This window comes from Babylonia areolata, chromosome 12, assembly GCF_041734735.1.
Source record: "Babylonia areolata isolate BAREFJ2019XMU chromosome 12, ASM4173473v1, whole genome shotgun sequence".
Classification (NCBI taxonomy): domain Eukaryota; kingdom Metazoa; phylum Mollusca; class Gastropoda; order Neogastropoda; family Buccinidae; genus Babylonia; species Babylonia areolata.
In genome coordinates, this window is record NC_134887.1 from 30,835,681 (window position 1) to 30,859,250 (window position 23,570).

The 23,570-nt window shown below is 44.1% G+C and overlaps 1 protein-coding gene across 1 annotated transcript in view; it reads right to left on the reverse strand.

Annotated features, from left to right (window-relative positions):
• LOC143287894 (uncharacterized) overlaps nt 1-23,570 on the reverse strand; it is a 50,729-nt gene that overhangs the window by 19,858 nt on the left and 7,301 nt on the right. Inside the window, exons 7-16 of the mRNA XM_076596134.1 lie at nt 21,064-21,289; nt 18,001-18,210; nt 16,864-17,007; nt 15,460-15,552; nt 14,368-14,502; nt 13,098-13,191; nt 10,781-10,928; nt 8,563-8,625; nt 5,559-5,742; nt 793-968 (exon numbers count right to left, since the gene is read on the reverse strand). Of these exons, the coding sequence (XP_076452249.1) occupies nt 793-968; nt 5,559-5,742; nt 8,563-8,625; nt 10,781-10,928; nt 13,098-13,191; nt 14,368-14,502; nt 15,460-15,552; nt 16,864-17,007; nt 18,001-18,210; nt 21,064-21,289 (1,473 nt within the window). The remainder of the gene's footprint in view (nt 1-792; nt 969-5,558; nt 5,743-8,562; nt 8,626-10,780; nt 10,929-13,097; nt 13,192-14,367; nt 14,503-15,459; nt 15,553-16,863; nt 17,008-18,000; nt 18,211-21,063; nt 21,290-23,570) is intronic.

A 23,570-nucleotide genomic window follows, 5' to 3' on the forward strand; every position in this document is an offset into this window, starting at 1 on the left:
TAGAGAGATTCCCCAGGCTAAAGCTACCACTATTTTTGCCAAGGAAGTGAATGCAAACCAGGGAAAAGTCAGAATATTTCGATGACGAGATATCTCGTCATGCAGGCAGCGAAGCATACATGCTTGCCATGACGAGTTATCTCGTCATGCAGGCAGCCTAGGGGTTAAGCTACGTTCTCTCTTGTTCGGGCAAACTATGCTGATTGGTCCACTCAATGCTGTTTCAATGTAAACATGCATGTGATTAGCTGAGCATCATCATGTGAGACCAAGGTTAGTAGTGACTGCCCTGGCCTCATGATCTATAAGTCTAGAGCGTCTGGGTAATGTTACAACAGTAAAGCATGTGACCATGCTATGCAGTCGAAAATGAATTTGTCAGAACAATTTTGACATTGACACAACATTGGAACAAACTGCGATCGAGCGTAACAAAATATGGCGAAATTGTAACAGCTGGCATCTCTGAAAGATAAATGAATGATAACACCACCACCACCACTCAGATAAACGAATGATAACACCACCACCACTCAGATGAATGAATGATAACACCACCACCACCACTCAGATAAATGAATGATAACACCACCACTCAGATAAATGAATGATAACACCACCACCACCACTCAGATAAATGAATAACACCACCACCACCAACACCACTCAGATAAATGAATGATAACAACACCACCACTCAGATAAATGAATGATAACAACACCACCACTCAGATAAATGAATGATAACAACACCACCACCATCACCACTCAATAAACACTCCCTGCCCTCACATCAGCCTGATTTTGTCCTCCTGCAGTTCCTGCGCCAGCTGTTCAGCTTCGTCCGCTGTCTGTTGGCGCTGCGACAGATCATCCATCATAGCCTGCAGCCGGTCCTCCAGCTCTCGCAGACTCTGCACGTACACCGAGCGCTCCGCTTCCAGGAAGGCGTTACTCTTCTTGAAGAACTGCAATCAACAGGCGTAACAGCCGAGTGGTTAAAGCGTTGCACTTTCAATATGAGGGTCCCAGGTTTGAATCTCCAAAACAGCGCCTGGTGGGTAAAGGATGGAGATTTTCCCCAATCTCCCAGGTCAACATATTGTGCAGACCTGCTTGTGTCTGAACTCCCTTCATGTGTATACGCAAGCAGAAGATCAAATATGCATGTTGAAGATCCTGTAATCCATGTCAGCGGTCCGGGGTTTATGGAAACAAGAACATACCCAGCAAGCACACCCCCAAAAACGGAGCATGGCTGCCTACATGGCGGGGTCAAAACGGTCATACACGTAAAAGTCCACTTGTGTACATACAAGTGAATGTGGGAGTTGCAGTCCACAAACAAAGAAGAAGAACTGGAAACAAAGGTGTTACATTTTTGGCACACTGTTTATAATGTGGAGTGTTTGTCTACTGGTAATGCGTCCACCTGGGAAGCAGGAGAATCCGAGCGTACCGGTTTGAATCCCACACTCGTCAATAATTTCTCACCCCTCCTCTAGACCTTGAGTGATGGACTGGATGCTTATCATTCGGATAAGACAATAAACTGAGGTCCTGCGTGCAGACTGCACTTAGCGCATGTAAAAGACCCCACGGCAACAAAAGGGTTGTTTCTGGCAAACATCTGTAGAAAAATCCACTTTGATAGGAAAACAAAACTATCTTGCAGGCAGATGAAGAATACAAAGAAAAAGGTGGCACTCTCACTGTAGCAACCTGCTCTCCCTGGGTAGCGCAGCCCAAATTTCATGCAGAGAAATAATACGTATAATACGCACAATACAATTCAATACAATATCAATCATACACTGACCGCTACGCTTCAGAAAGCACTGTTCTTCTTAAAGAACAGGAAAAAAAGGGTCACACTTTCCGTACACTGTTTACATATTAGGTTCCTTCAGTTTGGGATTGTTTTTGAAAGAATCAAGGCCATCAAAAGTATGTTATTTCAACTGTGCATGTTTTAGCTCCTGGGGTCTGATGTATGGACAAGGACAATTTTTGTCTCAGACTATTGCGAAGTCTGAGACTTCAAAGTCTGAGACTTCGGGAAGTCGGAAAATCGTATGTATGGACAGAGACTTCACCTCAGACAACGAAGTCTGAGACAATCGACAATTAGTCTGAGCCTACGAGGTCAAACTATTTTTAGACGGGGAATAACCGCTCCGAGTGAGTCATTTCCGGTTCAATGCGCACCGTGTTTTTGATCGTCACCCTCTGGGTAGACATTTTAAAGGGTTTTTTCCACCCCCTGTCGGAGATTATAAAGGGTTGTGACTGGTGTGTAGTGTGTGCGTGTATGTGTGTGTGTGGTGCGCGTGCGTGCAAGTATCACTGTATATACAGTAGTGTGTGCGTGCGTGCGTGCGTGCGTGTGTGTGTGTGTGTGTGTGTGTGTGTGACTGTGTGAGTAACTCTCTGTTACACACTAACACAGCACTCGATACTTGAAACTGAAGTGAATATTTTTTTTTCAATGTGCTATTGATTCCTTACAGTCAGCACAAAGAAAGAAATATATTGATAACATTTTACCGAACTTCTCTAATCCAGCCATGGTGATGCTCTTCGCTAAGCCGTTCTTCGTACAAGCTGAGCCAGTCAGCATGCCAAGCGCAATGCGGCGTGGTAGGCCTAGAAAAACTTGCAGAAAAAAGCACTCGAGTTAAAGATTCAACTCCTCGAACAGGAGGTCAGTGAAGGTAAAAAGAAGCGTTCTTTCTCAGAATCGGAGTGAAATTATTGACCTTGATCTTTATATGACACTGACCTCTCTATGACCCTGACAATGTCAGTGTCAGACTGTTATTCTAATTCAAGGTACCTTTTTTTCCTATTTCTTTGCTTTGAGGTCTAGAAATCCGAATTTGATTTCCAGTCTCATCTTCTTTGAGCCATTGACCAAATCAGAAAGCTTGTATAACTTCCAGGCTTCATATATGTACATTTGAGACTGGTGTGTGTGTGTGAGTGTGTTCTTTGATCCATGTGCTTGTGTTTTTGTTTGCTTTATTTACTGACTTTAAAACAAGTCATCTTAATAAAATATTAAAACTGGAAAAGATTTCTCTGTCTGTCTGTCTGTCTGTCTCTCTCTCTCAATTGTTTGTGTGTGTATCACTTAGTACCTGTTTCAAAAATTTTCCTGAATAATCCTCTCGAACTGCTTTCCCAGCTGCTGTCCTTGCTCTTTCGTTGCCAACGTTGGGTTCGTCGTCTTCGTCAGCGCTGTCATCATTGCTGTCACTGGATGATGAATCAGAAGAATCACCCGCAGGTGGAGGCAGACGCAAGTGCCTTGCCTTGTTGTGCAGCATAAAGCAGACAATGATGACCTTGCAGGCCTTTGTAGGTTGAAAACGAAGTCCAACTAGCAAGCAGTGCCAACGTTGTTTGGTGACCCCAGTGGCCCTTTCAACAGCTGTACGTGCTGAACTGTGGGAGAAGTTGTACTGTCTTTCCCTTCTTGTGGCTGGATTTCTGACCGGGGTCATCAGCCAAGGTCTCAACATATACCCGCTATCACCGAGGATGATTCAATCCACTGGTCTCTGGTTCCTCTCAAAATCCCTGTAGAGTGTAGACAGACGAAGGATTCTGGCATCATGAACTGACCCAGGCCATCTGGCAATCACGTTCATGAACACGAGGTCAGCATCACAAACCACCTGAAACAGTTAATCACTTTGTAAAACTAAGACTTACAGGTTAAAAAAAGAAAATACGTTGCAGCCAAATTTAATATATCTATCATCATGTACAGTATCACACACTCACTTTCTCATTTTGCCCTTCTTGTTACACAGCACTCACATGCAACCCAATTTATTTTATGTTTAAACCTCTCATTCTCTCTCTCCCTCTTTCTCTCCCTCCCTCCCACCCCCCACCCCCGCCCCTCTCTCTCTCTTACACACACACTATAAAATCCATGTGTCATACAAAAACGCACATCCACCCATACACATTCACTCACAGTTTTGTTCCAGTCATCTGTAAACATCCACAAGCTCAAAACTGTCATTAGGAGCTCTAAAGTGCAATACGAAAAGGAAATACAGGCTGTCACAGAATATTCAACAGCCAATATTAACACGACATAAAAGAGTCGTAAAGGTAAGCAGTCGAAATTCAGTCCAAAAATGCAAGGCAGGCCTTGAAGTAGGCCTAGTTGTTAACAAGTTTAATGATATTTATCAGTAAGCGAATAAAAATAAATACATTTATTGAATAATTAACACATCAATGGAAAAATAAATAAATAAAATATGTATGATTGGAATTCAGAAAAAAATAAATAGACCTGTAAAGAAATAAACATTAATAATGATGATTTTGACAAAACTGGTAATAATAAACAGAAAAAAGCAACAGCAGCAGCAACGACAATAAGTAAACAATGATAAAACAACAACAACAAATAAGAAGAAGAAGAAGAATAGAGAACATGCCAAAATATAAGTAATGTATATCATTCGAAAAGTATATGTGATTTGAGAATAAACAAACTTACCTGAACATTTATGGAGTGGAAATTCTTGCGATTGACGAATTCGTGCTCCTGCTCATGTGGCCTTTGAATGGCCACATGAGTACAATCGATGCAAGCAAATACACGGGGGAAACCACACATGTTGAAAAACTTCACCATGCTGTTGTCCGCTTGTCGCTGGGTTGGTGCCCTTATGTATTGACGAGATAGCCCGAAGAGAGCATTTGTCACTCGTGTGATCGTCCGACAGACCGTACTTTGATCAACCCCGATGAGATCTCCTACTGTATTTTGAAAGGTACCAGTGGCATAGTACCTCAGTGTAAGCAAAACTTGCAGCACAGGAGTGAGTGCGCCTGTTCTAACTGCTGGAAACTCGAGCTCCTCTTCAATCTCGGTTGTCAAATCATAGATGGTTTGACGATCGAATCTAAACTTCTTATAGATTTGGCGATCATCATAAATTTCCATTGGATGACTTCTGTCCCTGAAAATCCGTGGTCTTCGGCGTTGCCTCCGTCGATTGTGTGCGAGAAAGATGACTGCCGCCATATTTGTTTTGATAATAGGCCAAGACAATGGCCCGTCCGCCTGCTCTTTCGCGGGTGTAAATTTGGGCTGGTTTAGTCCCAGCTTTAGACTGAGACTTCGTATTGTCCGGGTCCATACATAGCTACAAACGCCGTTTAGTCTCAGACAACTCATATAGTCCCAGACTTTCCGTATTGTCCCTGTCCATACATCAGGCCCCTGGTTTGTGTCTGTTGGTTTGCAATTTTTTTAAAAATTATTTTTTAAACTTTATAACTGTTATTTATTTTCCTTTTGTCCGATGATAAATGAGAATCATACTATTTACTAATCAAAAAAAGAAAAAAAAAAAGCAAAAAAAAGCTGATACCAGTTTGTAATACAAGTGTTGTCTGTTTTGGTTTTTTTTTGTTTGTTCTTTATTCTGTCATACTCATAGTTTGCTTTCTGTTGTTGGCAAGGTGAGTGTGTGCATGCATGCGTGCATGCGTGTGTGTTCCTGTTCTCTCCACACCACACTCACTTCAACGTCCTCCTCCTCGGCTCTCTTGGCCTGGGCGATGCTCTGGGACTCTCGCAGGTCCGACTCGAGGCCGTCGATCTTGTAGCGCTGCTCCAGGATGATGTTGCGGCACTCGTACAGGTCCTTCTCCAGGTGGTTCATGTCCCGCAGGCTCCTCTCCATGTTCTCCACCCCCAGCGCCATGCTGCCACCACACACCACAGGGTCAAGGTCAGGCATGTCTACCGGGTACCCTCTAAATTTGGCTTTTTCAGGAACACACACACACACATTAGAAACAGGGATGATGGGCGCAATAGTCAAGTGGTTAAAGCGTTAAGACTTTCAATCTGAGGGTCCCAGGTTCGAATCTCAGTAACGGTGCCTGGTGGGTAAAGGGTGGAGAATTTTCCAATCTCCAAGGCTCAACATATGTGCAGACCTGTTTGTGCCTGAACCCCCCTTCGTGTGTATACTCAAACAGAAGATCAAATACGTTAAAGATCTTGTAATCAATGTCAGCATTCAGTGGGTTATGGAAACAAGAACATACCCAGCATGCACACCCTCGAAAACAAACTATGGCTGCCTACATGGCGGGATAAAAATGGTCATACGCATAAAATCCCACTTGTGTACATACGAGGGAACATGGGAGTTGCAGTCCATGAAGAAGAAGAATCGGGGACAGGCTATTATTTTTCAGGAGCATCTCAGCAAACATACAACAGTTGTCTGACAGCTAGAAGCAATAGTTGAAAAAATGGAAAAACATGTTCAAGAAGTCGGTGCTTATCCGCATGCGCATTGGTCTTGCCGAAGTTACTTTGCCAGTGATGGAAATTGAGTGGACTTTCACAAAATAGCTTCGATACTGTTCGGACAGTTCTGGCTTTTCACAAAGTGGCTTCAGTAATATTCGGCAGCATTTCCGTAAGTCTTAACAAAGTGGCTTCAGTAATATTCGGCAGCATTTCCGTAAGTCTTAACAAAGTGTCTTCAGCAATGGTTGGAAAGCCATCTAAGGCTACACTTGTACCCACTAGATACTTCAGAAAAAAAATGTTACAGTGGGATTTTCTTATTTTCCAGAACATGCAGCAAATATCTATATTACCGGGACACCCTGTCCATTTTATCAATTTTTCGGGACAAATACGGCCCCACCCTCAGTAATGGTAGGCAAGCCTGCAAGTTTCTCAAAGAGGTGTCACTGCCTTCTGACAAATCTATGGTAAACCACATCTACTAGGAAGATGTCTGACCAGCAGCATAACCCAGTATGCTTAGTCAGGCCTTGAGTGCATGCATATTATTATATGTAGTTGTGTACCATGATTTCTTCTACAGAATTTGACCAGAGGACAATCCTTTTGTTGCCGTGGGTTCTTTTTCAGTGTGTGGAGTGTGTACTGCACACAGGACTTCAGTTTGTCATCTTACCTGAATAACAGCTGACTAGCTGCTCAGTTTGATTTTTCCAGTCAATTAAACTTGGGAGGAAGGGCAAGACCAGGATTCTAACCGGGTAACCCAGGCTCTCACGGACACTGTACTGGCAGATAAGCGTCATAACCATTCTGCCGCCTTACACAACACACAGTGAATATAGGCAAATACGGTCAAGAAGGAAGGAATTCTGTTCCATTATTACCGATGCTTATAATAAAACTACAGTGCTCCGCCATAGTCCAAACTGTAAGTGATTCACAAACACAGTCATATGCACAACTGGCTGGCTAGCTGGGTAGAGCTGACTGACAGCTGCCTTTAGGTGCTCATCATTTATTTCCTGTGTCATTGTCAGACTTCAGTCACATGCGTGTGCACACACATATGTAAGAGAGAATTTTTCTACAGAATTTTGCCAGGGACCACTCTTTTATTGTTACTCTTCTATGTGCCATGAGTGTATGCTGCACATGAGACCTCAGTTTATCATCTTATCCAAATGACAAGTTCCCAGGCCACCACTCAAGGTGGGGGAGTGAAAACCCTGGTCCATACAGGAATCAAATCCATGGACATTCTCCTCCCTGTCGGGCACGTGTCAAATAGACTTCTAGTACTAACTTTCACATTTAAATGTTATTGATTATATATATATATATATATATATATATATATATATATATATAGGGAGAGGATGGGGGCAGAGAGTGGTATAGTGAGTTGAAGGAAACAGGATGGGGGAGTTGTATCAAATATGAATTACAGAAAATCACGTAATGGGCTTTGTGAAAGGGTAGCTGTTAACTTAGCAAGGTATGCAAGTGATAATGAATGTAAAAGGTAAAAAAACAAATAAAAGTTCTAAACGACACACTTTCGTCATGCAAATCAAAGGAAACAAACCTCTTTGTCTCAGTATCACTTTGTGCACAGATTCTGATTCAGACGCAAACTCTGCTATCATTTTTTAACATAATTTGTCCTTCTAAATGTTTATCATTTTGCCATGGGTGTTTTCCCAAAGCTTTGTCATCATGTATTATATATCCATTCAAAACTTTTTCCAGTTCACGTTGGGAGAAAAAAAAAGAAAAGAAAGAAAAAAAAAAAGACTGACAAAGACACTGTTCCAGATTGTGCAAGCACACAATGTGCGGGTGTGTGGAGTGATGACCTAGAGGTAATGCGTCCGCCTAGGAAGTGAGAGAATCTGAGCGCGCTGGTTCGAATCATGGCTCAGCCGCCGATATTTTCTCCCCCTGCACTAGACTTTGAGTGGTGGTCTGGAGGCTAGTCATTCGGATGAGACAATAAACTGAGGTCCCGTGTGCAACATGCACTTAGTGCATGTAAAAGAACCCATGGCAACAAAAGGGTTGTTCCTGACAAAATTACGTAGAAAAATCCACTTCAACAGGAAAAAACAAATAAAACTGCACGCAGGAAAAAATACAAAAAAAAAAAGGTGGCGCTGTTGTGTATCGACGCGCTCTCCCTGGGGAGAGCAGCCTGAATTTCACACAGAGAAATCTGTTGTGACAAAAAGAGAAATACAATACAATTATGTACTCACTTTTCCAGTTTGTCTTCATAAAATTTCTTCATTTTCTGGCTCACAGCTTGCAGTTCTTCATGTCTGAAACAGAAAAAAAACAAAACATTCTGCAGGTGCAACAGCTTCATGGACACAGCACAAGGCATTCAATCTCAAGAGCTCTGGGTTCCAATCTCTGCCTTATCTAATGGGTCAAGAGTGGGGATTGATTTTCCAGTCTCCCAGTTCTTCTTCTTCTTCTGCGTTCATGGGCTTCAACTCCCACGTTCACTCATATATACGCGAGTGGGCTTTTTACGTGTATGACTGTTTTTACCCCGCCATGTAGGCAGCCATACTCCGTTTTCGGGGGTGTGCATGCTGGGTATGTTCTTGTTTCCATAACCCACCGAACGCTGACATGGATTACAGGATCTTTAACGTGCATATTTGATCTTATGCTTGCATATACACACGAAGGGGGTTCAGGCACTGGCAGGTCTGCACATATGTTGACCTGGGAGATCGTAAAAATCTCCACCCATTACCCACCAGGCGCTGACACCGTGATTTGAACCCGGGACCCTCAGATCGAAAGTCCAACACTTTAACCATTCGGCTATGGCTCCCGTCGTCTACCAGGTCAACATATCATTGTGCAGAACTGACACTGTGTTAAACTTTTATATGTAAACACACATGCAGATAACAAATATGTATGTTATGGTACAGTATGACACCCAAATGTACGTTAAGGATCCCCCAAACCATGTCAGTGTCTGGTCGATCATGGAAACAGGATCATTCCCAGTGTGCATGTCTCGTAGAGGTCTCCATGCAGTGTGTGTGCTTTTGGGTGGGTGTTCAATGTGTGTGTGTGTGTGTGTGTGCATGAGTGCGTGTGTGTGGCTGTGATCTGGCTGCATGAGTGTGTGTATGTGTGTGTGTGTGTTGTGTGTGTGTGTGCGCACGCGCATACATAGGCGAATTTTGTGCTTGTTCTGTGTGATCGCTAACATTTGTAACCTGCATTACTGTCTTTGTGTGTATACTTCCCCCTCTGAATGTGCACCATTATGCACCGCTGTACATGTATTGACTGGTGTAGTCTTATTCTTGTTCTTGTTCCTTATAGTCCAGCCGACCGCACAGGGCCATATCCGGACAAATGCAAATGCTCAACCTTGTCAACACAAAACTGTCACATTTACAAAAAAAAAAAACAAAAAAAAAAAACAACCCACAAAGACAAAGCCACAAAACAGTTCATGATACAGTATCCCACCCATTTAGCTCCTCATGGCAAATAAGACCAGGCCATGCTGAGGATGCCACATATTCCGCTTAATTTATCATCCCCAGATTACAAAAAAATTGTAAAAAAGGGAAAAAAACAATACTTCAAAACCAAACAAAAAATACATACAAAAGGCCATATTGGCAAATAACACTGCAGAATGGGCAACTAGTGCCCACCCCAGTGTTTACATCTCACTACCTATCGTCAGAGCAAAACAGCACAGATAGTACATCAGAGAAAAAAGTGTTAAGACGAATGGACTGGGAAGGCAGAAAACAGAGACAACAGTGAAGATAGAAAAAAGGCAGAAACAGTGACAGAAAAGAGGAAAGTTCTAGCACAAAATTTCCAGAAGGCGGGTATGCTGTTTATACTGAAAGACACCCAGCATCCCCACAGGGGAGGACTGATGTAGTCTACATGCAGTGTTTCATGGGAGGCACTTAAAGCCTCTTTCTTTCAACCCCTCAAGCAGGTGTGGTGTAGTGTATATGGACCTGTCCGCACACTCTGACACCTACTTGAAAGCGGACACTGTTCAATTCAGTACAAAAACACTTTATCAATCCACATGGAAGTTAACATGTGCAAACACAGGCTCGTTGTAGACACCAATATAAAAATGAACATGCGCACCATAAAAGACATTAAAACAAGTCAAACAAGAACTCACAGTAGCTGGCGATAAGACTAAAAACAAACCACACACCCACCCACGCCCGCACATGCATAAAGACAATCTGGTACTGAACAACAATGTATAAAAACAGTAAAACATCTAGCAAATAAAACATATATGTTTAAAACCACAAACATGTTTGGACAATAAGGTATTGTACAACAATGTAAACAAATAAAAACATTCAACAAATAGATCGTGTATAAATGTAACATGCACACACACACACACACACACACACACACAAGCACACACACTCCACTGTTGTCATCACTCACGCGTCAGCCTGTTCCTGCAGCTGGGCCTGTGTGTGCTCCAGCGCAGACCTGAGGGAGGTCTCCGCCTGCTGGGCAGCCGACAGCTGATCCTGCAGGTCCTGGGTCTGTCGGCTTATCGCCTCCTTCGTCAGCACCACCTCCTGGAGGGCTGGGGAGGGGGAGGGGGCGAGGGGGCAGACACATGGCGAACCACGGAGATCAATAAACAAGAATATTATCATAGAAAAAAGAAAAAAAGAAAAAAACATTTTATTTTAACACTTTGTATCCCATCAGTGCAGCAGTACCCCATTGGTGCAGCAGTACTGCAGTTTGTACCCCATCAGTACTGCAGGTTGCAATCCCATCAGTGCAGCAGTACTGCAGTTTCTGTAGACCAGCACTAAGAACCAACAAAAACAAACAAGCAAAAAAAAGCCCACAAAAAAAAGCCCACACCCACTTTGTACTGTATCAGTGAAGCTGCACTGCAAGATTCAAGATTCAATATGATTTATTCATATAGGCCAAGGCCCCTTATGAAGGGGTATGTGAACAGAATACAATGAAAAACAAAGAGAAACAAAAACAGAACAACAACAACAACAAAAAATAACTCACATAATACAACATACATAGAAACTGCACTACAGTTTCTGTGAAGCAGCCCTACAACAGCTAGGCGCACTGTCCAAGCCATTCTTCATACACAGAAAGCCACACATCATTACCAATGACAACCCAGTCCCATTTGAAAACACTGGTAAACATTACATGAGGCTAAAGCAGACAAGCTTAAAGCACACAGTCTGAACACAACTGATTGAGGTGTAAAACTGAACATGGAGGGGAAGACAAGAGAGAGAGAGGGGGGGAGGGAGGGAGAGGGGTAAAGAGAGGGGAAGAGAGAGAAACAGTGAGGAGGACAGAGAGGGAAGACAAAAGAGAGAGGGGGAGAAGGAGGGAGAGGAGCAGAGGGGGGGGAGAAACAAGAGTGGGAAAAAGAGGGAAGACAAAAGAGAGAGGGGGGGAGGGAGGGAGAGGGGCAGAGAGGGGGGAGAGAGAAACAGAGAGGGGGAAAGAGAGGGAAGAGAGAGGGGGAGAGGGGCAGAGAGAAGGGAGAGAGAGGAAGGGAGAGGGAGAGTGGAACAGACAGGGGGGAAAGAGAGGGGAAGACAAGAGAGAGGGGGTGGGAGGGACAGGGGCAGAGAGAGGGGAAGAGAGAGGGGAGAGAGAGAGGGAGAGGCAGGGGGAAGAGAGAGGGGAGAGAGGGAGAGGGACAGAGGGAGAGGCCGGAGGAATAGAGATGGGTAGAGAGAGGGGAAGAGGGAGAAGGAGAGACAGGGGTAGAGAGAGGGGAAGAGGGAGAGGGAGAGACAAGGGGGAGAGAGAGGAGAGAGAGGGGAGGAGAGAGAGAGAGAGAGAGAGAGAGAGAGAGAGAGAGGGGGGGGGAAGACACAGAGAGAGGGAGGAAGAGGGAGAGACAGGGGGAAGAGACAGGGGAAGAGACAGGGTAGAGAGAGGGGAAGAGAGACGGAGAGAGAGAGACAGGGTAGAGAGAGGGGAAGAGAGGGAGAGAGACAGGGTAGAGATAGAGGGAGAGACAGGGTAGAGAGAGAGGAAGAGAGACAGGGAGAGACAGGGTGAAGACAGGGTAGAAAGAGGGGAAGAGATGGAGAGACAGGGGGAAGAGAGAGAGGGAGAGACAGGGCAGAGAGTGGGGAAGACAGAGGGAGAGACAGGGGGAAGAGAGAGGGAGAGACAGGGGGAAGAGAGAAAGGGAGAGACAGGGTAGAGAGTGGGGTAGAGAGAGAGGAAGAGACAGGGGGAAGAGAGAGAGGGAGAGACAGGGTAGAGAGTGGGGAAGAGAGGGAGAGACAGGGGGAAGAGAGAGAGGGAGAGACAGGGTAGAGAGTGGGGAAGAGAGAGGGGAAGAGACAGGGGGAAGAGAGAGAGACAGGGTAGAGAGAGGGGAAGAGAGAGAGAGACAGAGGGAAGAGAGAGAGGGAGAGACAGGGGTACAGACAGGGGGAAGAGAGAGGGGGAGAGACAGGGAGAAGAGAGAGAGAGGGAGAGATGGGGGTAGAGAGAGGGGAAGAGAGAGAGACAGGGGGAAGAGAGAGGGGAGAGAGAGGGAGGGAGAGAGGGGAGAGAGAGAAGAAGAAAGAGGGGAGAGAGAAAGGAGGGGAGAGAGAGGGAGAGAAAGGGAAAGACAGAGAGGGGAGAGGGAGGGAAAGAGAGGGAGAGAGAAAGGGGAAGACAGAGAGAGAGAGAGAGAGAGAGAGAGAGAGAGAGAGGGAGAGGGAAAGACTGACAGACAGCAGTGGGTCCCACACACCTTTCCTGGTGGCAAACAGCTCCGAGTTCAGCTCCACCATGCGTCCTGTGGCCGTCAGCAGGTCGGTAGAGGACACAGAGTACAGCTTCTCCAGCTGTAACACACACACCACCATACAATACAATGCCCACTAACTACAGTAATACACTACATACTCCACTCCCCAGCCCAACATCACGACACAGTTCAGTACAGTTACTCAAGGAGGTGTCACAGTGTTCAGACAAAGCCGCATACGCTACACAACATCTGCAAAGCAGACGCCTGACCAGTGGGGAAGGTGGCAGAATGGTTAAGACGCCAATACAGAGAGTCCGTCAGGGTCTGAGTTCGAATCCCGCTCTCACCCTTTCTCCCAAGATTGACTGGAAAATCGAACTGAGCGTCAAATCATTTGTATGAAACGATAAACTGAGGTCCCATGTGCAGCACGCACTTGAAGCACTGAAAAAGAACCCATGGCAACACAGAGTGTTGTCCTCTGGCAAAATTCTGTAGAAGAAATCCACTACGATAGCCACACAAATATCTATGCATGCACTCTAGGCCCGACAAAGCGCGCTGGGTCATGCTGCTGGTGAGGCATCTGCCTAGCAGATGTGGTGTAGCTATATGGATTTGTCCAAATGCAGTGACGTCTCATTCTAAACTGAAGTGTATATGGACTCCAGAAGCATGAAAATGAAGTTTTGTTCGACCGATTAAATCAACAATTCTCCAAGACCACTGATTTTCGCCGTTTTAGGGAACCACCCTGTTGTTTTTTTCTGCAGTGGTCTCATGTAGACCTGGTCCAGGGGAGTTGTAGCATGCATGTAGCTGTGGGGTAGAATGAGTTCTTCTTCTTCTTTTATTCATGGAATGGAACACCCACGTTCACCCGTACTTACACAAGTCTATGACCGTTTTTACCCGGCCATGTAGGCAGCCATACACCGTTTCCCTGGGTGTGCATGCTGGGTATGTTTTTGCTTCCATAACCCACCAAACTCTAAAAACATGCGCGGTTCAGGCACAAGGCAGTGTGCACATATGCTGACCTGGGAGATAGGGAAAAATCTCCACCGTTTACCACCATGCGCCGTTACCCAGATTCGAACCCGGGACCCTCAGATTGAAAGTCCTAGGCTTTAACCACTCAGCTATTGCGCCTGTCGGCAGAATGAGTGAAAAAATCCAACAAGAAATAAAACAAAACAAAAAACATAGAGAGAGAGAGAGAGAGAGGACAGAACGAAGACAGAGGGAGGGTGGGTCTGTGGGCAGGTACCTCAGCCAGGTTGGTGGTGTGGACGGCCATGGTGCTCTTCAGGCCCTCCATCTCCTCCTGGAGGCGCGCCTTGTCCTGCAGCAGGGTCTGCACCTCTGTCTGCCGCGCCTCCTCCTCCTCTTTCCTCACCCACGTCTGGACACAGGGGGAGGGCAGGGGGTAAGGTTTCTCTGAGTGTGTGTGTGTGTGTGTGCATGCTTGTGCGTGCACATGTGTGTGTGTGCGTGTGCGCAGGTGAACCGTGTGTGATTGCATGTGTGTGTGCATAATTGTGTCTCAGTGTGTGATTCTGTATGCCTGTGTGTGTTTGTATGTCTCTATCCATTTGTGTGTGTGTGTGTGTGTGTGTGTGGTAAGGTATATTGTGGTGTGTCATGCCTGTGTGTTGAAAGGCACTGCACTTAATACCCCAGTCCAAGATAACTTTTATATAAGGTATCCAAACTACAGACTATCAACTTTGAACATGATTGACTTCTTTCACTTTCAGCATGTTATTTCTCTACTAGTCTAGTCTAGTACTGTAGTTGCCAATGTTAAAGTTTAGCATACACACGTATGATACAATCGAATCTGGGTGACAAAATCAACCCGTTTTGTTAACATGTATGATTAAGACCACAAAGAATTTGTTCACGATGATAAAGGAAGACCTGATGTGTTCCCAACCTACCAAAGAGAGCTGTACCTGGAGAAATCATTCATTCCACCAAGGCAATTTTCTGCATATATTCTTTACTGATATAACGTACACAGGGTTCCCACAGACACGAACATGTTTTTGTTTTGTTCATTTATTTCTTCTTCTTTCTTTTTTTTTTTTAAAAAAAAAAAAATGCATTAGGGTCTTTGTTGAATGGCACTTGTCAAGGGTTTTATTAAAATTCCAAGACTTTTCCAGACCATGAAGGCCAAAACATAATTTTCCAGGACTTTTCCAGCACTGGAAATGGTTCTCTTGTTTTTCCAAGACTTGTCCACACTTCCACGACTCGGTGCAAACCCTGCATACAACCAAAATCATAATCTTGTTTCTGTGTGCTTCTGTCATATTTTCATACAAGCTTCACGAACACCAGGAACGAGTCTTACCTTGTTAGCAATGGAATCCCTGAGGGACTGGTTTTCGCTGGCCAAAGCGATGATCTTTTTGTGCATCTGCTGGTAGGCAGAGTGGATCTTTTCCTGTTAACAAACACACACACACACTCTCAGAGTTATTTCACATCTGCAGGTTTAAAAACCATTACCACCACTGCAGCTGAAAAGCAAAAAAACAACAACAAAAAACAAAAAACAAAAAAAAACAAAAAAACAACAACAAACAAACAAACAAACCCCAAAACAAACACAGAATTTGAATTTATTTTAAATCACCAGCTGCTGTGGTGCAGTGGTGAGCTGCCTCACGGAACGACAACTGGGAGGACATGGGTTCGTGTCCAAACAGAGGTGAGATTTTTTTCTGCCTATGGACAGCTTCTTCCCAGACAGATACATAGTTGAGAGCTCTGCTCAAATTTCTGGACCTACACAGCAGGTGTCTCTATCAGGAAGCGTAGAGTACAGCCTTGTCAAGTAGTCCCCAGCTTATATGGACTTCCACAGCAACATCCTCCTCCTCCTCATTCATCAGGTTGAAATTTCTCTTGTTCACTTATCCTTTCCCTTCTTCTCATTGTATTTGTTTTGTTGTGTATCTTATACTTGCTGACTTATCCCAGTGGTTTTGTCACCCCAGTCACATCCACAGGATACTGAGACCATTAAGACAAACAGTGACACTTGCTAACACACAACTAACACCTGGGCTCAATAACATCTACAAATTTTATTTATCTTGCTCATCATCAGTCTTACAGGCAGTTAGCTCCATAATCCCACACATACAGGCAAAATAATTTGGGTCTTTTGAGGGAGAAAAAAAGAGAAGAGAATAAAAAGGAAGGAATGTGAAATCATGTGTTTTTTTAACAGTCCGATCACACACACCCAAATCAAACTGAACTGGACTATGGCTACCTCGCAATGTGGTCTGATACGGTTAACATTCCAATGAGGCAGTGCTGAGATGTCTGAATTCATTCCCTGCAGCCAGTGGTTGGCATTTTCTAGCTGATGCTGACAGGCCATAGGTAGATGTATGTGACAAAAATTTTGATGCAGATAAGTCAATATAAAATACAGGCTGTGAGTGTGATAGTCGGCACAGGGATAGTCTCTGAAGGCCAACTAACCCCCAAGGCTGCAGCACCAGGAGCCAGGGCTAATCTTGCCTGAGAGGCATTGTCCTTCACAAAAAAAAAACCTAACCTGCAAATGACTTCCCATTGCAGTGGAGAAACCATTGATTATACAGCTCTCACGTTGCTGCTGGCCCAACTGTGAGCATATGTCAATCTCTGATACAATTCTAACATTGGCCCCCATACAGTGGATAGTGTCTTGCCAAAGTTACATCCCTACTCTCTCGGCCAAGACCACTGGTCAACTCACCTGCTTGCTGGCCGTGGTCTGCAGGTCAGAGAAAAGTTCCCGCATTTCATTCAACTCTTCCTGCTGCTCTCGCACCAGCTGCTGGGCACGCTCGAACTGATGCCGGTAACTGTCGCTCTCCTGGCTCCTCTTCAGCTCTTCCACCTGAGGAGTCAACAGTCAGACAGTCACAGATGTTTAGTGTTTAGCAAGAATCACCATCTGAGGAGTGAACAGTCAGACAGTCACAGATGTTTAGTGTTTAGCAAGAATCACCATCTGAGGAGTGAACAATCAGTCACAGATGTTTAGTGTTTAGCAAGAATCGCCATCTGAGGAGTGAACAATCAGTCACAGATGTTTAGTGTTTAGCAAGAATCACCATCTGAGGAGTGAACAATCAGACAGTCACAGATGTTTAGTGTTTAGCAAGAATCACCACCTGAGGAGTGAACAATCAGTCACAGATGTTTAGTGTTTAGCAAGAATCACCATCTGAGGAGTGAACAGTCAGACAGTCACAGATGTTTAGTGTTTAGCAAGAATCACCACCTGAGGAGTGAACAATCAGACAGTCACAGATGTTTAGTGTTTAGCAAGAATCACCATCTGAGGAGTGAACAATCAGACAGTCACAGATGTTTAGTGTTTAGCAAGAATCACCATCTGAGGAGTCAACAATGAGACAGTCACAGGATGTTTACTGTTTAGCAAAAAAGCAGTAATGACGACCGATTCCATCAGGTATCACTGCATCATGACCTCACTGTACACAGAACATACCCTTCTATTCACTGACAAAGTGTTTAACTTGACCCAGTGACTGCTGAACCCTGGTGAAAGGAGATCAGTGTGGCATCAGTTTGAAAGACAGACACTACTTTCTGTGTACTTTTCAATGGTGTCACTAATGTTGCTCAAAAAATGTCCGGTATTCCCATGAGGAAGAAGTCCAACAGAGCCGCGACTTTATCTCGACTTGTAAGCTCCGTCTTACTGTGGTAACAGCCCTTCACTGACATGAATACTCATCAGCAGCAGTCATAGGATTAAATGCCTGCACTCATTTGTAAATACACAAGCCCACCTTTAAAAAAAAAAAAAAAAAAAAAAAAAAAAAAAAAAAAATTTTAATCAGTTCCAATGAAACCAATATACCTCTTGCTGGTGTTGCTCTACACATTGAGCGTGTGTCTCTTCGAGAGTACGGCATTTGTCTTGGAGCGATGCCAGCTCTTTAAGCTGTTCCCGGGAGGCTGCTTCACTCTCCGCCCTCAGTGACCACAGCTCCTGCTCCAGGCTGGCCACCCGGCTCTGCCGCTCCTGGCAACGCTGCTCCACTTCCTGACACTGCTCTTCCAGCTGCCTCTGTGAGCCAGAAATAGTATCATATATAATATCATAAAATATACGTTAACAAGGAGGAAGGTGGCAGAATAGTTAAGGCGCTCAATGTCCGTGGGGGTGTGGGTTTGAATCCCACTCTTGCCCTTTCTCCCTACAGGTCTGACTGGAAAAATCAAACTGAGCATCTATTCTTTTGGATGAGACGATAAACAGAGGTCCTGTGTGTAGCACGCTCATGGCGCACTGAAAAAGAACCCAACGGCAACGAGAGTGTTATCCTCTGGCAAAATCAAGTAAAAAAAAAAAAGAAATCCACTCTGGTAGGTACACAAATATATAAGCATGCACTCACGGCTTGACAAGCGCATTGGGTTATGCTGCTGTCAGGCCAGATATCTGCCAAGTAGATGTGGTGCAGCCTATAAATGGATTTGTCCGAACACAGTGACACCTCCTTGAGAAACTGAAACTGAAAACTGTGAGCGAGAGACGTTTCAGTTGGTGAGAGGACTTTTTAATTCTTCCGCTGTGCTATAAACATGGAATTCACTGCCTCTTTCAGTCTATCACAGCCCCTCACTCACATCCTTTGTAAAACAATACCCAGAAAGCATTCCTTTTCAAGCACTCTCTACACTGTCAAGGCACTCTCTTCTATATCTGTATTCTATGGATCATCGTTAAGGCACTCTGTTTTATATCTTCATTCTATGGATTCTATGGATCATCGTTAAGGCACTCTGTTTTATATCTTCATTCTATGGATCTGCATCCATTTCTTCTATGCGTGCCTGTCTGTGCACACACGCACAAGCGTGCATGCCTGTGTGTGTGTTTTGTTTATGACTGACATGTTACTGAAAGCACAATGTACTATTGTAAGTAGTCTTTGATCTGTGGCTTACTTGTTTTCATACTTGCATTGTGGCCTTGGGTGTATGTGTGTGTGAGTTTGTGTGTGCATGCACATGTGTGTGACATGTGTTGGAGTGTTAATATGTATAAAGGTTTCCTTGTTATTTGTCAATTTTCCTCCCCCCTTTCACCCAATCTAGTTCATACCCCCACCCTCATCTGTGCCTCATTTTAGATACATATATATGAAGTTTAATTTCAAGTATAAGACTTATTACATAATGCGTTTGTATCACAAACCTTTGTATTTTATTGTATGCATCACTATGTGTTAACCAGTTCAGTGCCAGAGAATTTTGTATTAAAAAAAAAAAAAAAGAAGAAAAAAGTGCTCTCCCCTGGTCAGGGAATTTTGAGGATTCGGTGGTAATAAATCACAAAAAATTCTAGCAAAAAAGCTATGGGTGATACAGAAAGAAAGTAAATGTTTTTGTGAAGGAAAATGAGTGTAGATTTTGCTTCTGGGCTCTTTTACCCAATTAGGTTGATTGTAGATAACTGTTCAGGCTTGTAAAGTCGAGATAATCATTTTTGTGCAACAAAAAGGTCTATTTCCACCTCTACATAATAACATCCATAAAGAAGAGAAACAAAATACTGCTAGAAATAGCATGCCTATTGTCAGATTATACCTGTAGAAGAAATTAAAACAGGCTATAAGTTTATATAAACAAATCACAGCTAGTGCAAACATGTAAGTAAATCACTCTCCCAACAATGACAAAGGTGGGTAAAGTCAACGTAAAAGGTCAATCACTGTCTCAGAAACTGAGCTGACAAGCTTTTTGACAGCTAAGAGCGTTCAGGAGTGAGAGGGTGAAGTTCTTTGATGACATTCACTCCTTTCAAGTTGCACGTGGGCCGACTCAAGTGTCACCTCTTCAAATAGTCAACCATCTGATTCAGCGAAAAAAAAAAGCGTGAAAAACAAAAAGAACGTGTTTCACGTCCAGTGCAGGTTCCACCCTGCATTTTGTGAAAATCGTGGAGCATTGGCGGTTGTGTTCCTACAGTCTGCATTGAAATGTGAGCACACTCATTCCTAAAAGCCACATCCCCTTCATGAACTCTGGCTGACATTCGACCTATCGTCTTAATCACTCCTCTCCCTCTCCTCCCCTTCCAATGCTCGCTGCACGTATTCTGTCAGTCATTGCCACTTGTTCAAAAACGCTGTCTGATTGGATAGATGGACTGAATTAACATCAAATGGGCGGTCAGTTTCGCAATTGTCATTGTCAATTACCTTCATTTTCAAACCAATCATCAGACAAGAGAGATCCTTCTCCATCGCGAAAGCTGTCCATAACCACAACCACAGCTTTCCAAATGGTGTAAATCTGCTGACTGTGGCTATTTGCTTTACTGGACACAGGTTTCAACGCATTTTTTTGCACATGATGCAATCCCCTTTTCCACGTGCGTATCACGTGGTCAGTTAGCGAATTATTATCCAGTAGAAAGGGGTCTTCTACCTGATGAATGTCCATTTAAATAGTATTTTTATAATCCAGACACATCAAACCAACTGTTCAGAGTCTGTTTATGTGAACTGAACCAAACTCAAATGAAGAAAAAAATCAGAACATATGCAGGACATCAGTGGACGTCTTATAGGCACTATGGCAATACTTTTTGTAGGACATCAGCTGAGGTTTTATATGCACTCTACTGATTATTAAATTATACTGTGATGCTGATAGTGCAAAGCCCTTCCTTCCATTTCCCCCAACCTTATCCAACCATGTTCATGTGAGTAATTGTGATTTAATGATGGAATGAATGTCTTCTTAATATTCTTTTTTATTTTTTTTTTTTTTTTTTTTACAATTTCCTGAAACAGGTTTTTATTTTCCTTATGACGAGCCCAAAGGTGAATTTGTGTACGCTGTACCAGATAATAAAGTAATTGACTGACTAATTACTATTGTTGTATTATGTGTGAGACCAGTGCCCAACCTCCTTCTCCCTCCACCCCTCCTCCCTGGCTCTGTCGGCCGCTTGCAGCTCCGACTGCCGACTGGACGCTGCCTGCCTGGCCTCCTTCAGTGCCCCTTGGAGGCGCCGGTGCTCCTGTTGGGCCGAGCGGGCCTGGCTCTCCAGTCGCAGGTTGGTCACCGTCAGCGTCTCCAGCTGGTTGGCCAGTGCCCGGGGGTGCTGCTTTCGGATGTCATCCGACGTTAGCCTGTTGTGGGCAGACAGATCACAGAGAAGTGACACACACTAGTACCACTAACAATCGGCTGATGTCTTGAGCACAGTTTTCTTCTTTTTTTTCCCCTTCAAGAGAAGGGCCACACACTGCCACAATCAGCTAATCTGAGCATGTTTTTTTCCTTCCAAACAAGTGGCACACACTACCAGTACCACAATCAGCTAATGATACTAATGATAGCAATATCTTGACCACATTTTTTTTCCTTCCAGATAAGTGTCACACACTACCATAAACAATCAGCTAATTTCAAGCAAGTGGTCTGGAGTGGAGTGATGGCCTCGAGGTAACACGTCCGCCTAGGAAGCGAGAGAATCTGAGCGTGCTGGTTCAAATCACGGCTCAGCTGCCAATATTTTCTCCCCTTCTACTGGACCCTGAGTGGTGATCTGGACACTAGTCATTTGGATGATAAACCAAGGTCCCGTGTGCAGCATGCACTTAGCGCACGAAAAAGAACCCACGGCACCAAAAGGGTAGTTTCTGGCAAAATTTTGTAGAAAAATCCACTTCAATAGGAAAAACAAATAAAACTGCATGCACACTGGAAAAAATACGAAAAAATGGGTGGTGCTCTCAGAGTAGCGATGCGCTCTCCCTGAGGAGAACAGCCCGAATTTCACACAGAAAAAGAAGAAGAAGAAGAAAAAAAAAATCCTGTGAGTATGTAATTTTTTCCCCCTTCCATAGAAGTGTCACACACTACCAGCACACTACCACAATCAGCTAATAATAAAATATCCTGAGCACGTTTTTCCTCCCTTCCAGAGAAGTGTCACACACTACCACAATCAGCTAATAAAAAAAAATCCTTAGCACGTTTTCCCCCCCCCTTCTACCGAAGTGTCCCACACGACCAACACACTACCACAATCAGCTAATAATAAAATATCCTGAGCGTGTTTTTTTTCCCCTTCCAGAGAAGTGTCACACACTATCAACACTACCGCAATCAGCTAATAATAAAATATCCTGAGCGCGTTTTTTTTTCCCTTCCATAGAAGTGTCACACACTACCAGCACACTACCACAATCAGCTAATAATAAAATATCCTTAGCACATTTTCCCACCCCCTTCTACCGAAGTGTCCCACACGACCAACACACTACCACAATCAGCTAATAATAAAATATCCTGAGCACGTTCCCCCCCCCCCCCTTCCAGAGAAGTGTCACACACTACCACAATCAGCTAATAAAAAAATATCCTTAGCACATTTTTCCCCCCCCTTCTACCGAAGTGTCCCACACGACCAACACACTACCACAATCAGCTAATAAAAAAATATCCTTAGCACGTTTTCCCCCCCCCTTCTACCGAAGTGTCCCACACGACCAACACACTACCACAATCAGCTAATAATAAAATATCCTGAGCGTGTTTTTTTTCCCCTTCCAGAGAAGTGTCACACACTATCAACACTACCGCAATCAGCTAATAATAAAATATCCTGAGCACGTTTTCCCCCCCCCCCCTTCCACCGAAGTGTCCCACACGACCAACACACTACCACAATCAGCTAATAATAAAATATCCTGAGCACGTTTCCCCCCCCCCCCCTTCCAGAGAAGTGTCACACACTACCACAATCAGCTAATAAAAAAATATCCTTAGCACGTTTTTTTCCCCCCCTTCTACCGAAGTGTCCCACACGACCAACACACTACCACAATCAGCTAATAATAAAATATCCTGAGCGCGTTTTTTTTTCCCTTCCATAGAAGTGTCACACACTACCAGCACACTACCACAATCAGCTAATAAAAAAATATCCTTAGCACGTTTTTCCCCCCCCTTCTACCGAAGTGTCCCACACGACCAACACACTACCACAATCAGCTAATAATAAAATATCCTGAGCGTGTTTTTTTTCCCCTTCCAGAGAAGTGTCACACACTATCAACACTACCGCAATCAGCTAATAATAAAATATCCTGAGCACGTTCCCCCCCCCCCCCCCCTTCCACCGAAGTGTCCCACACGACCAACACACTACCACAATCAGCTAATAATAAAATATCCTGAGCACGTTTCTTTCCCCCCTTTCCAGAGAAGTGTCACACACTACCACAAACAATCTGCTAATATCTTGAGCATGGTTTTTTTTTTTTCCCTTCCCCTTCACACAACAAAAAACAATCAGCTAATCTCTTGAGCACAGTTTTTTTCTTCACTGCGTAATTTAGTTAACTGTGGCATAATCTGGATGAAGCAGCAGTGTAATAATTGTACTGTATGATGTATCGCTTT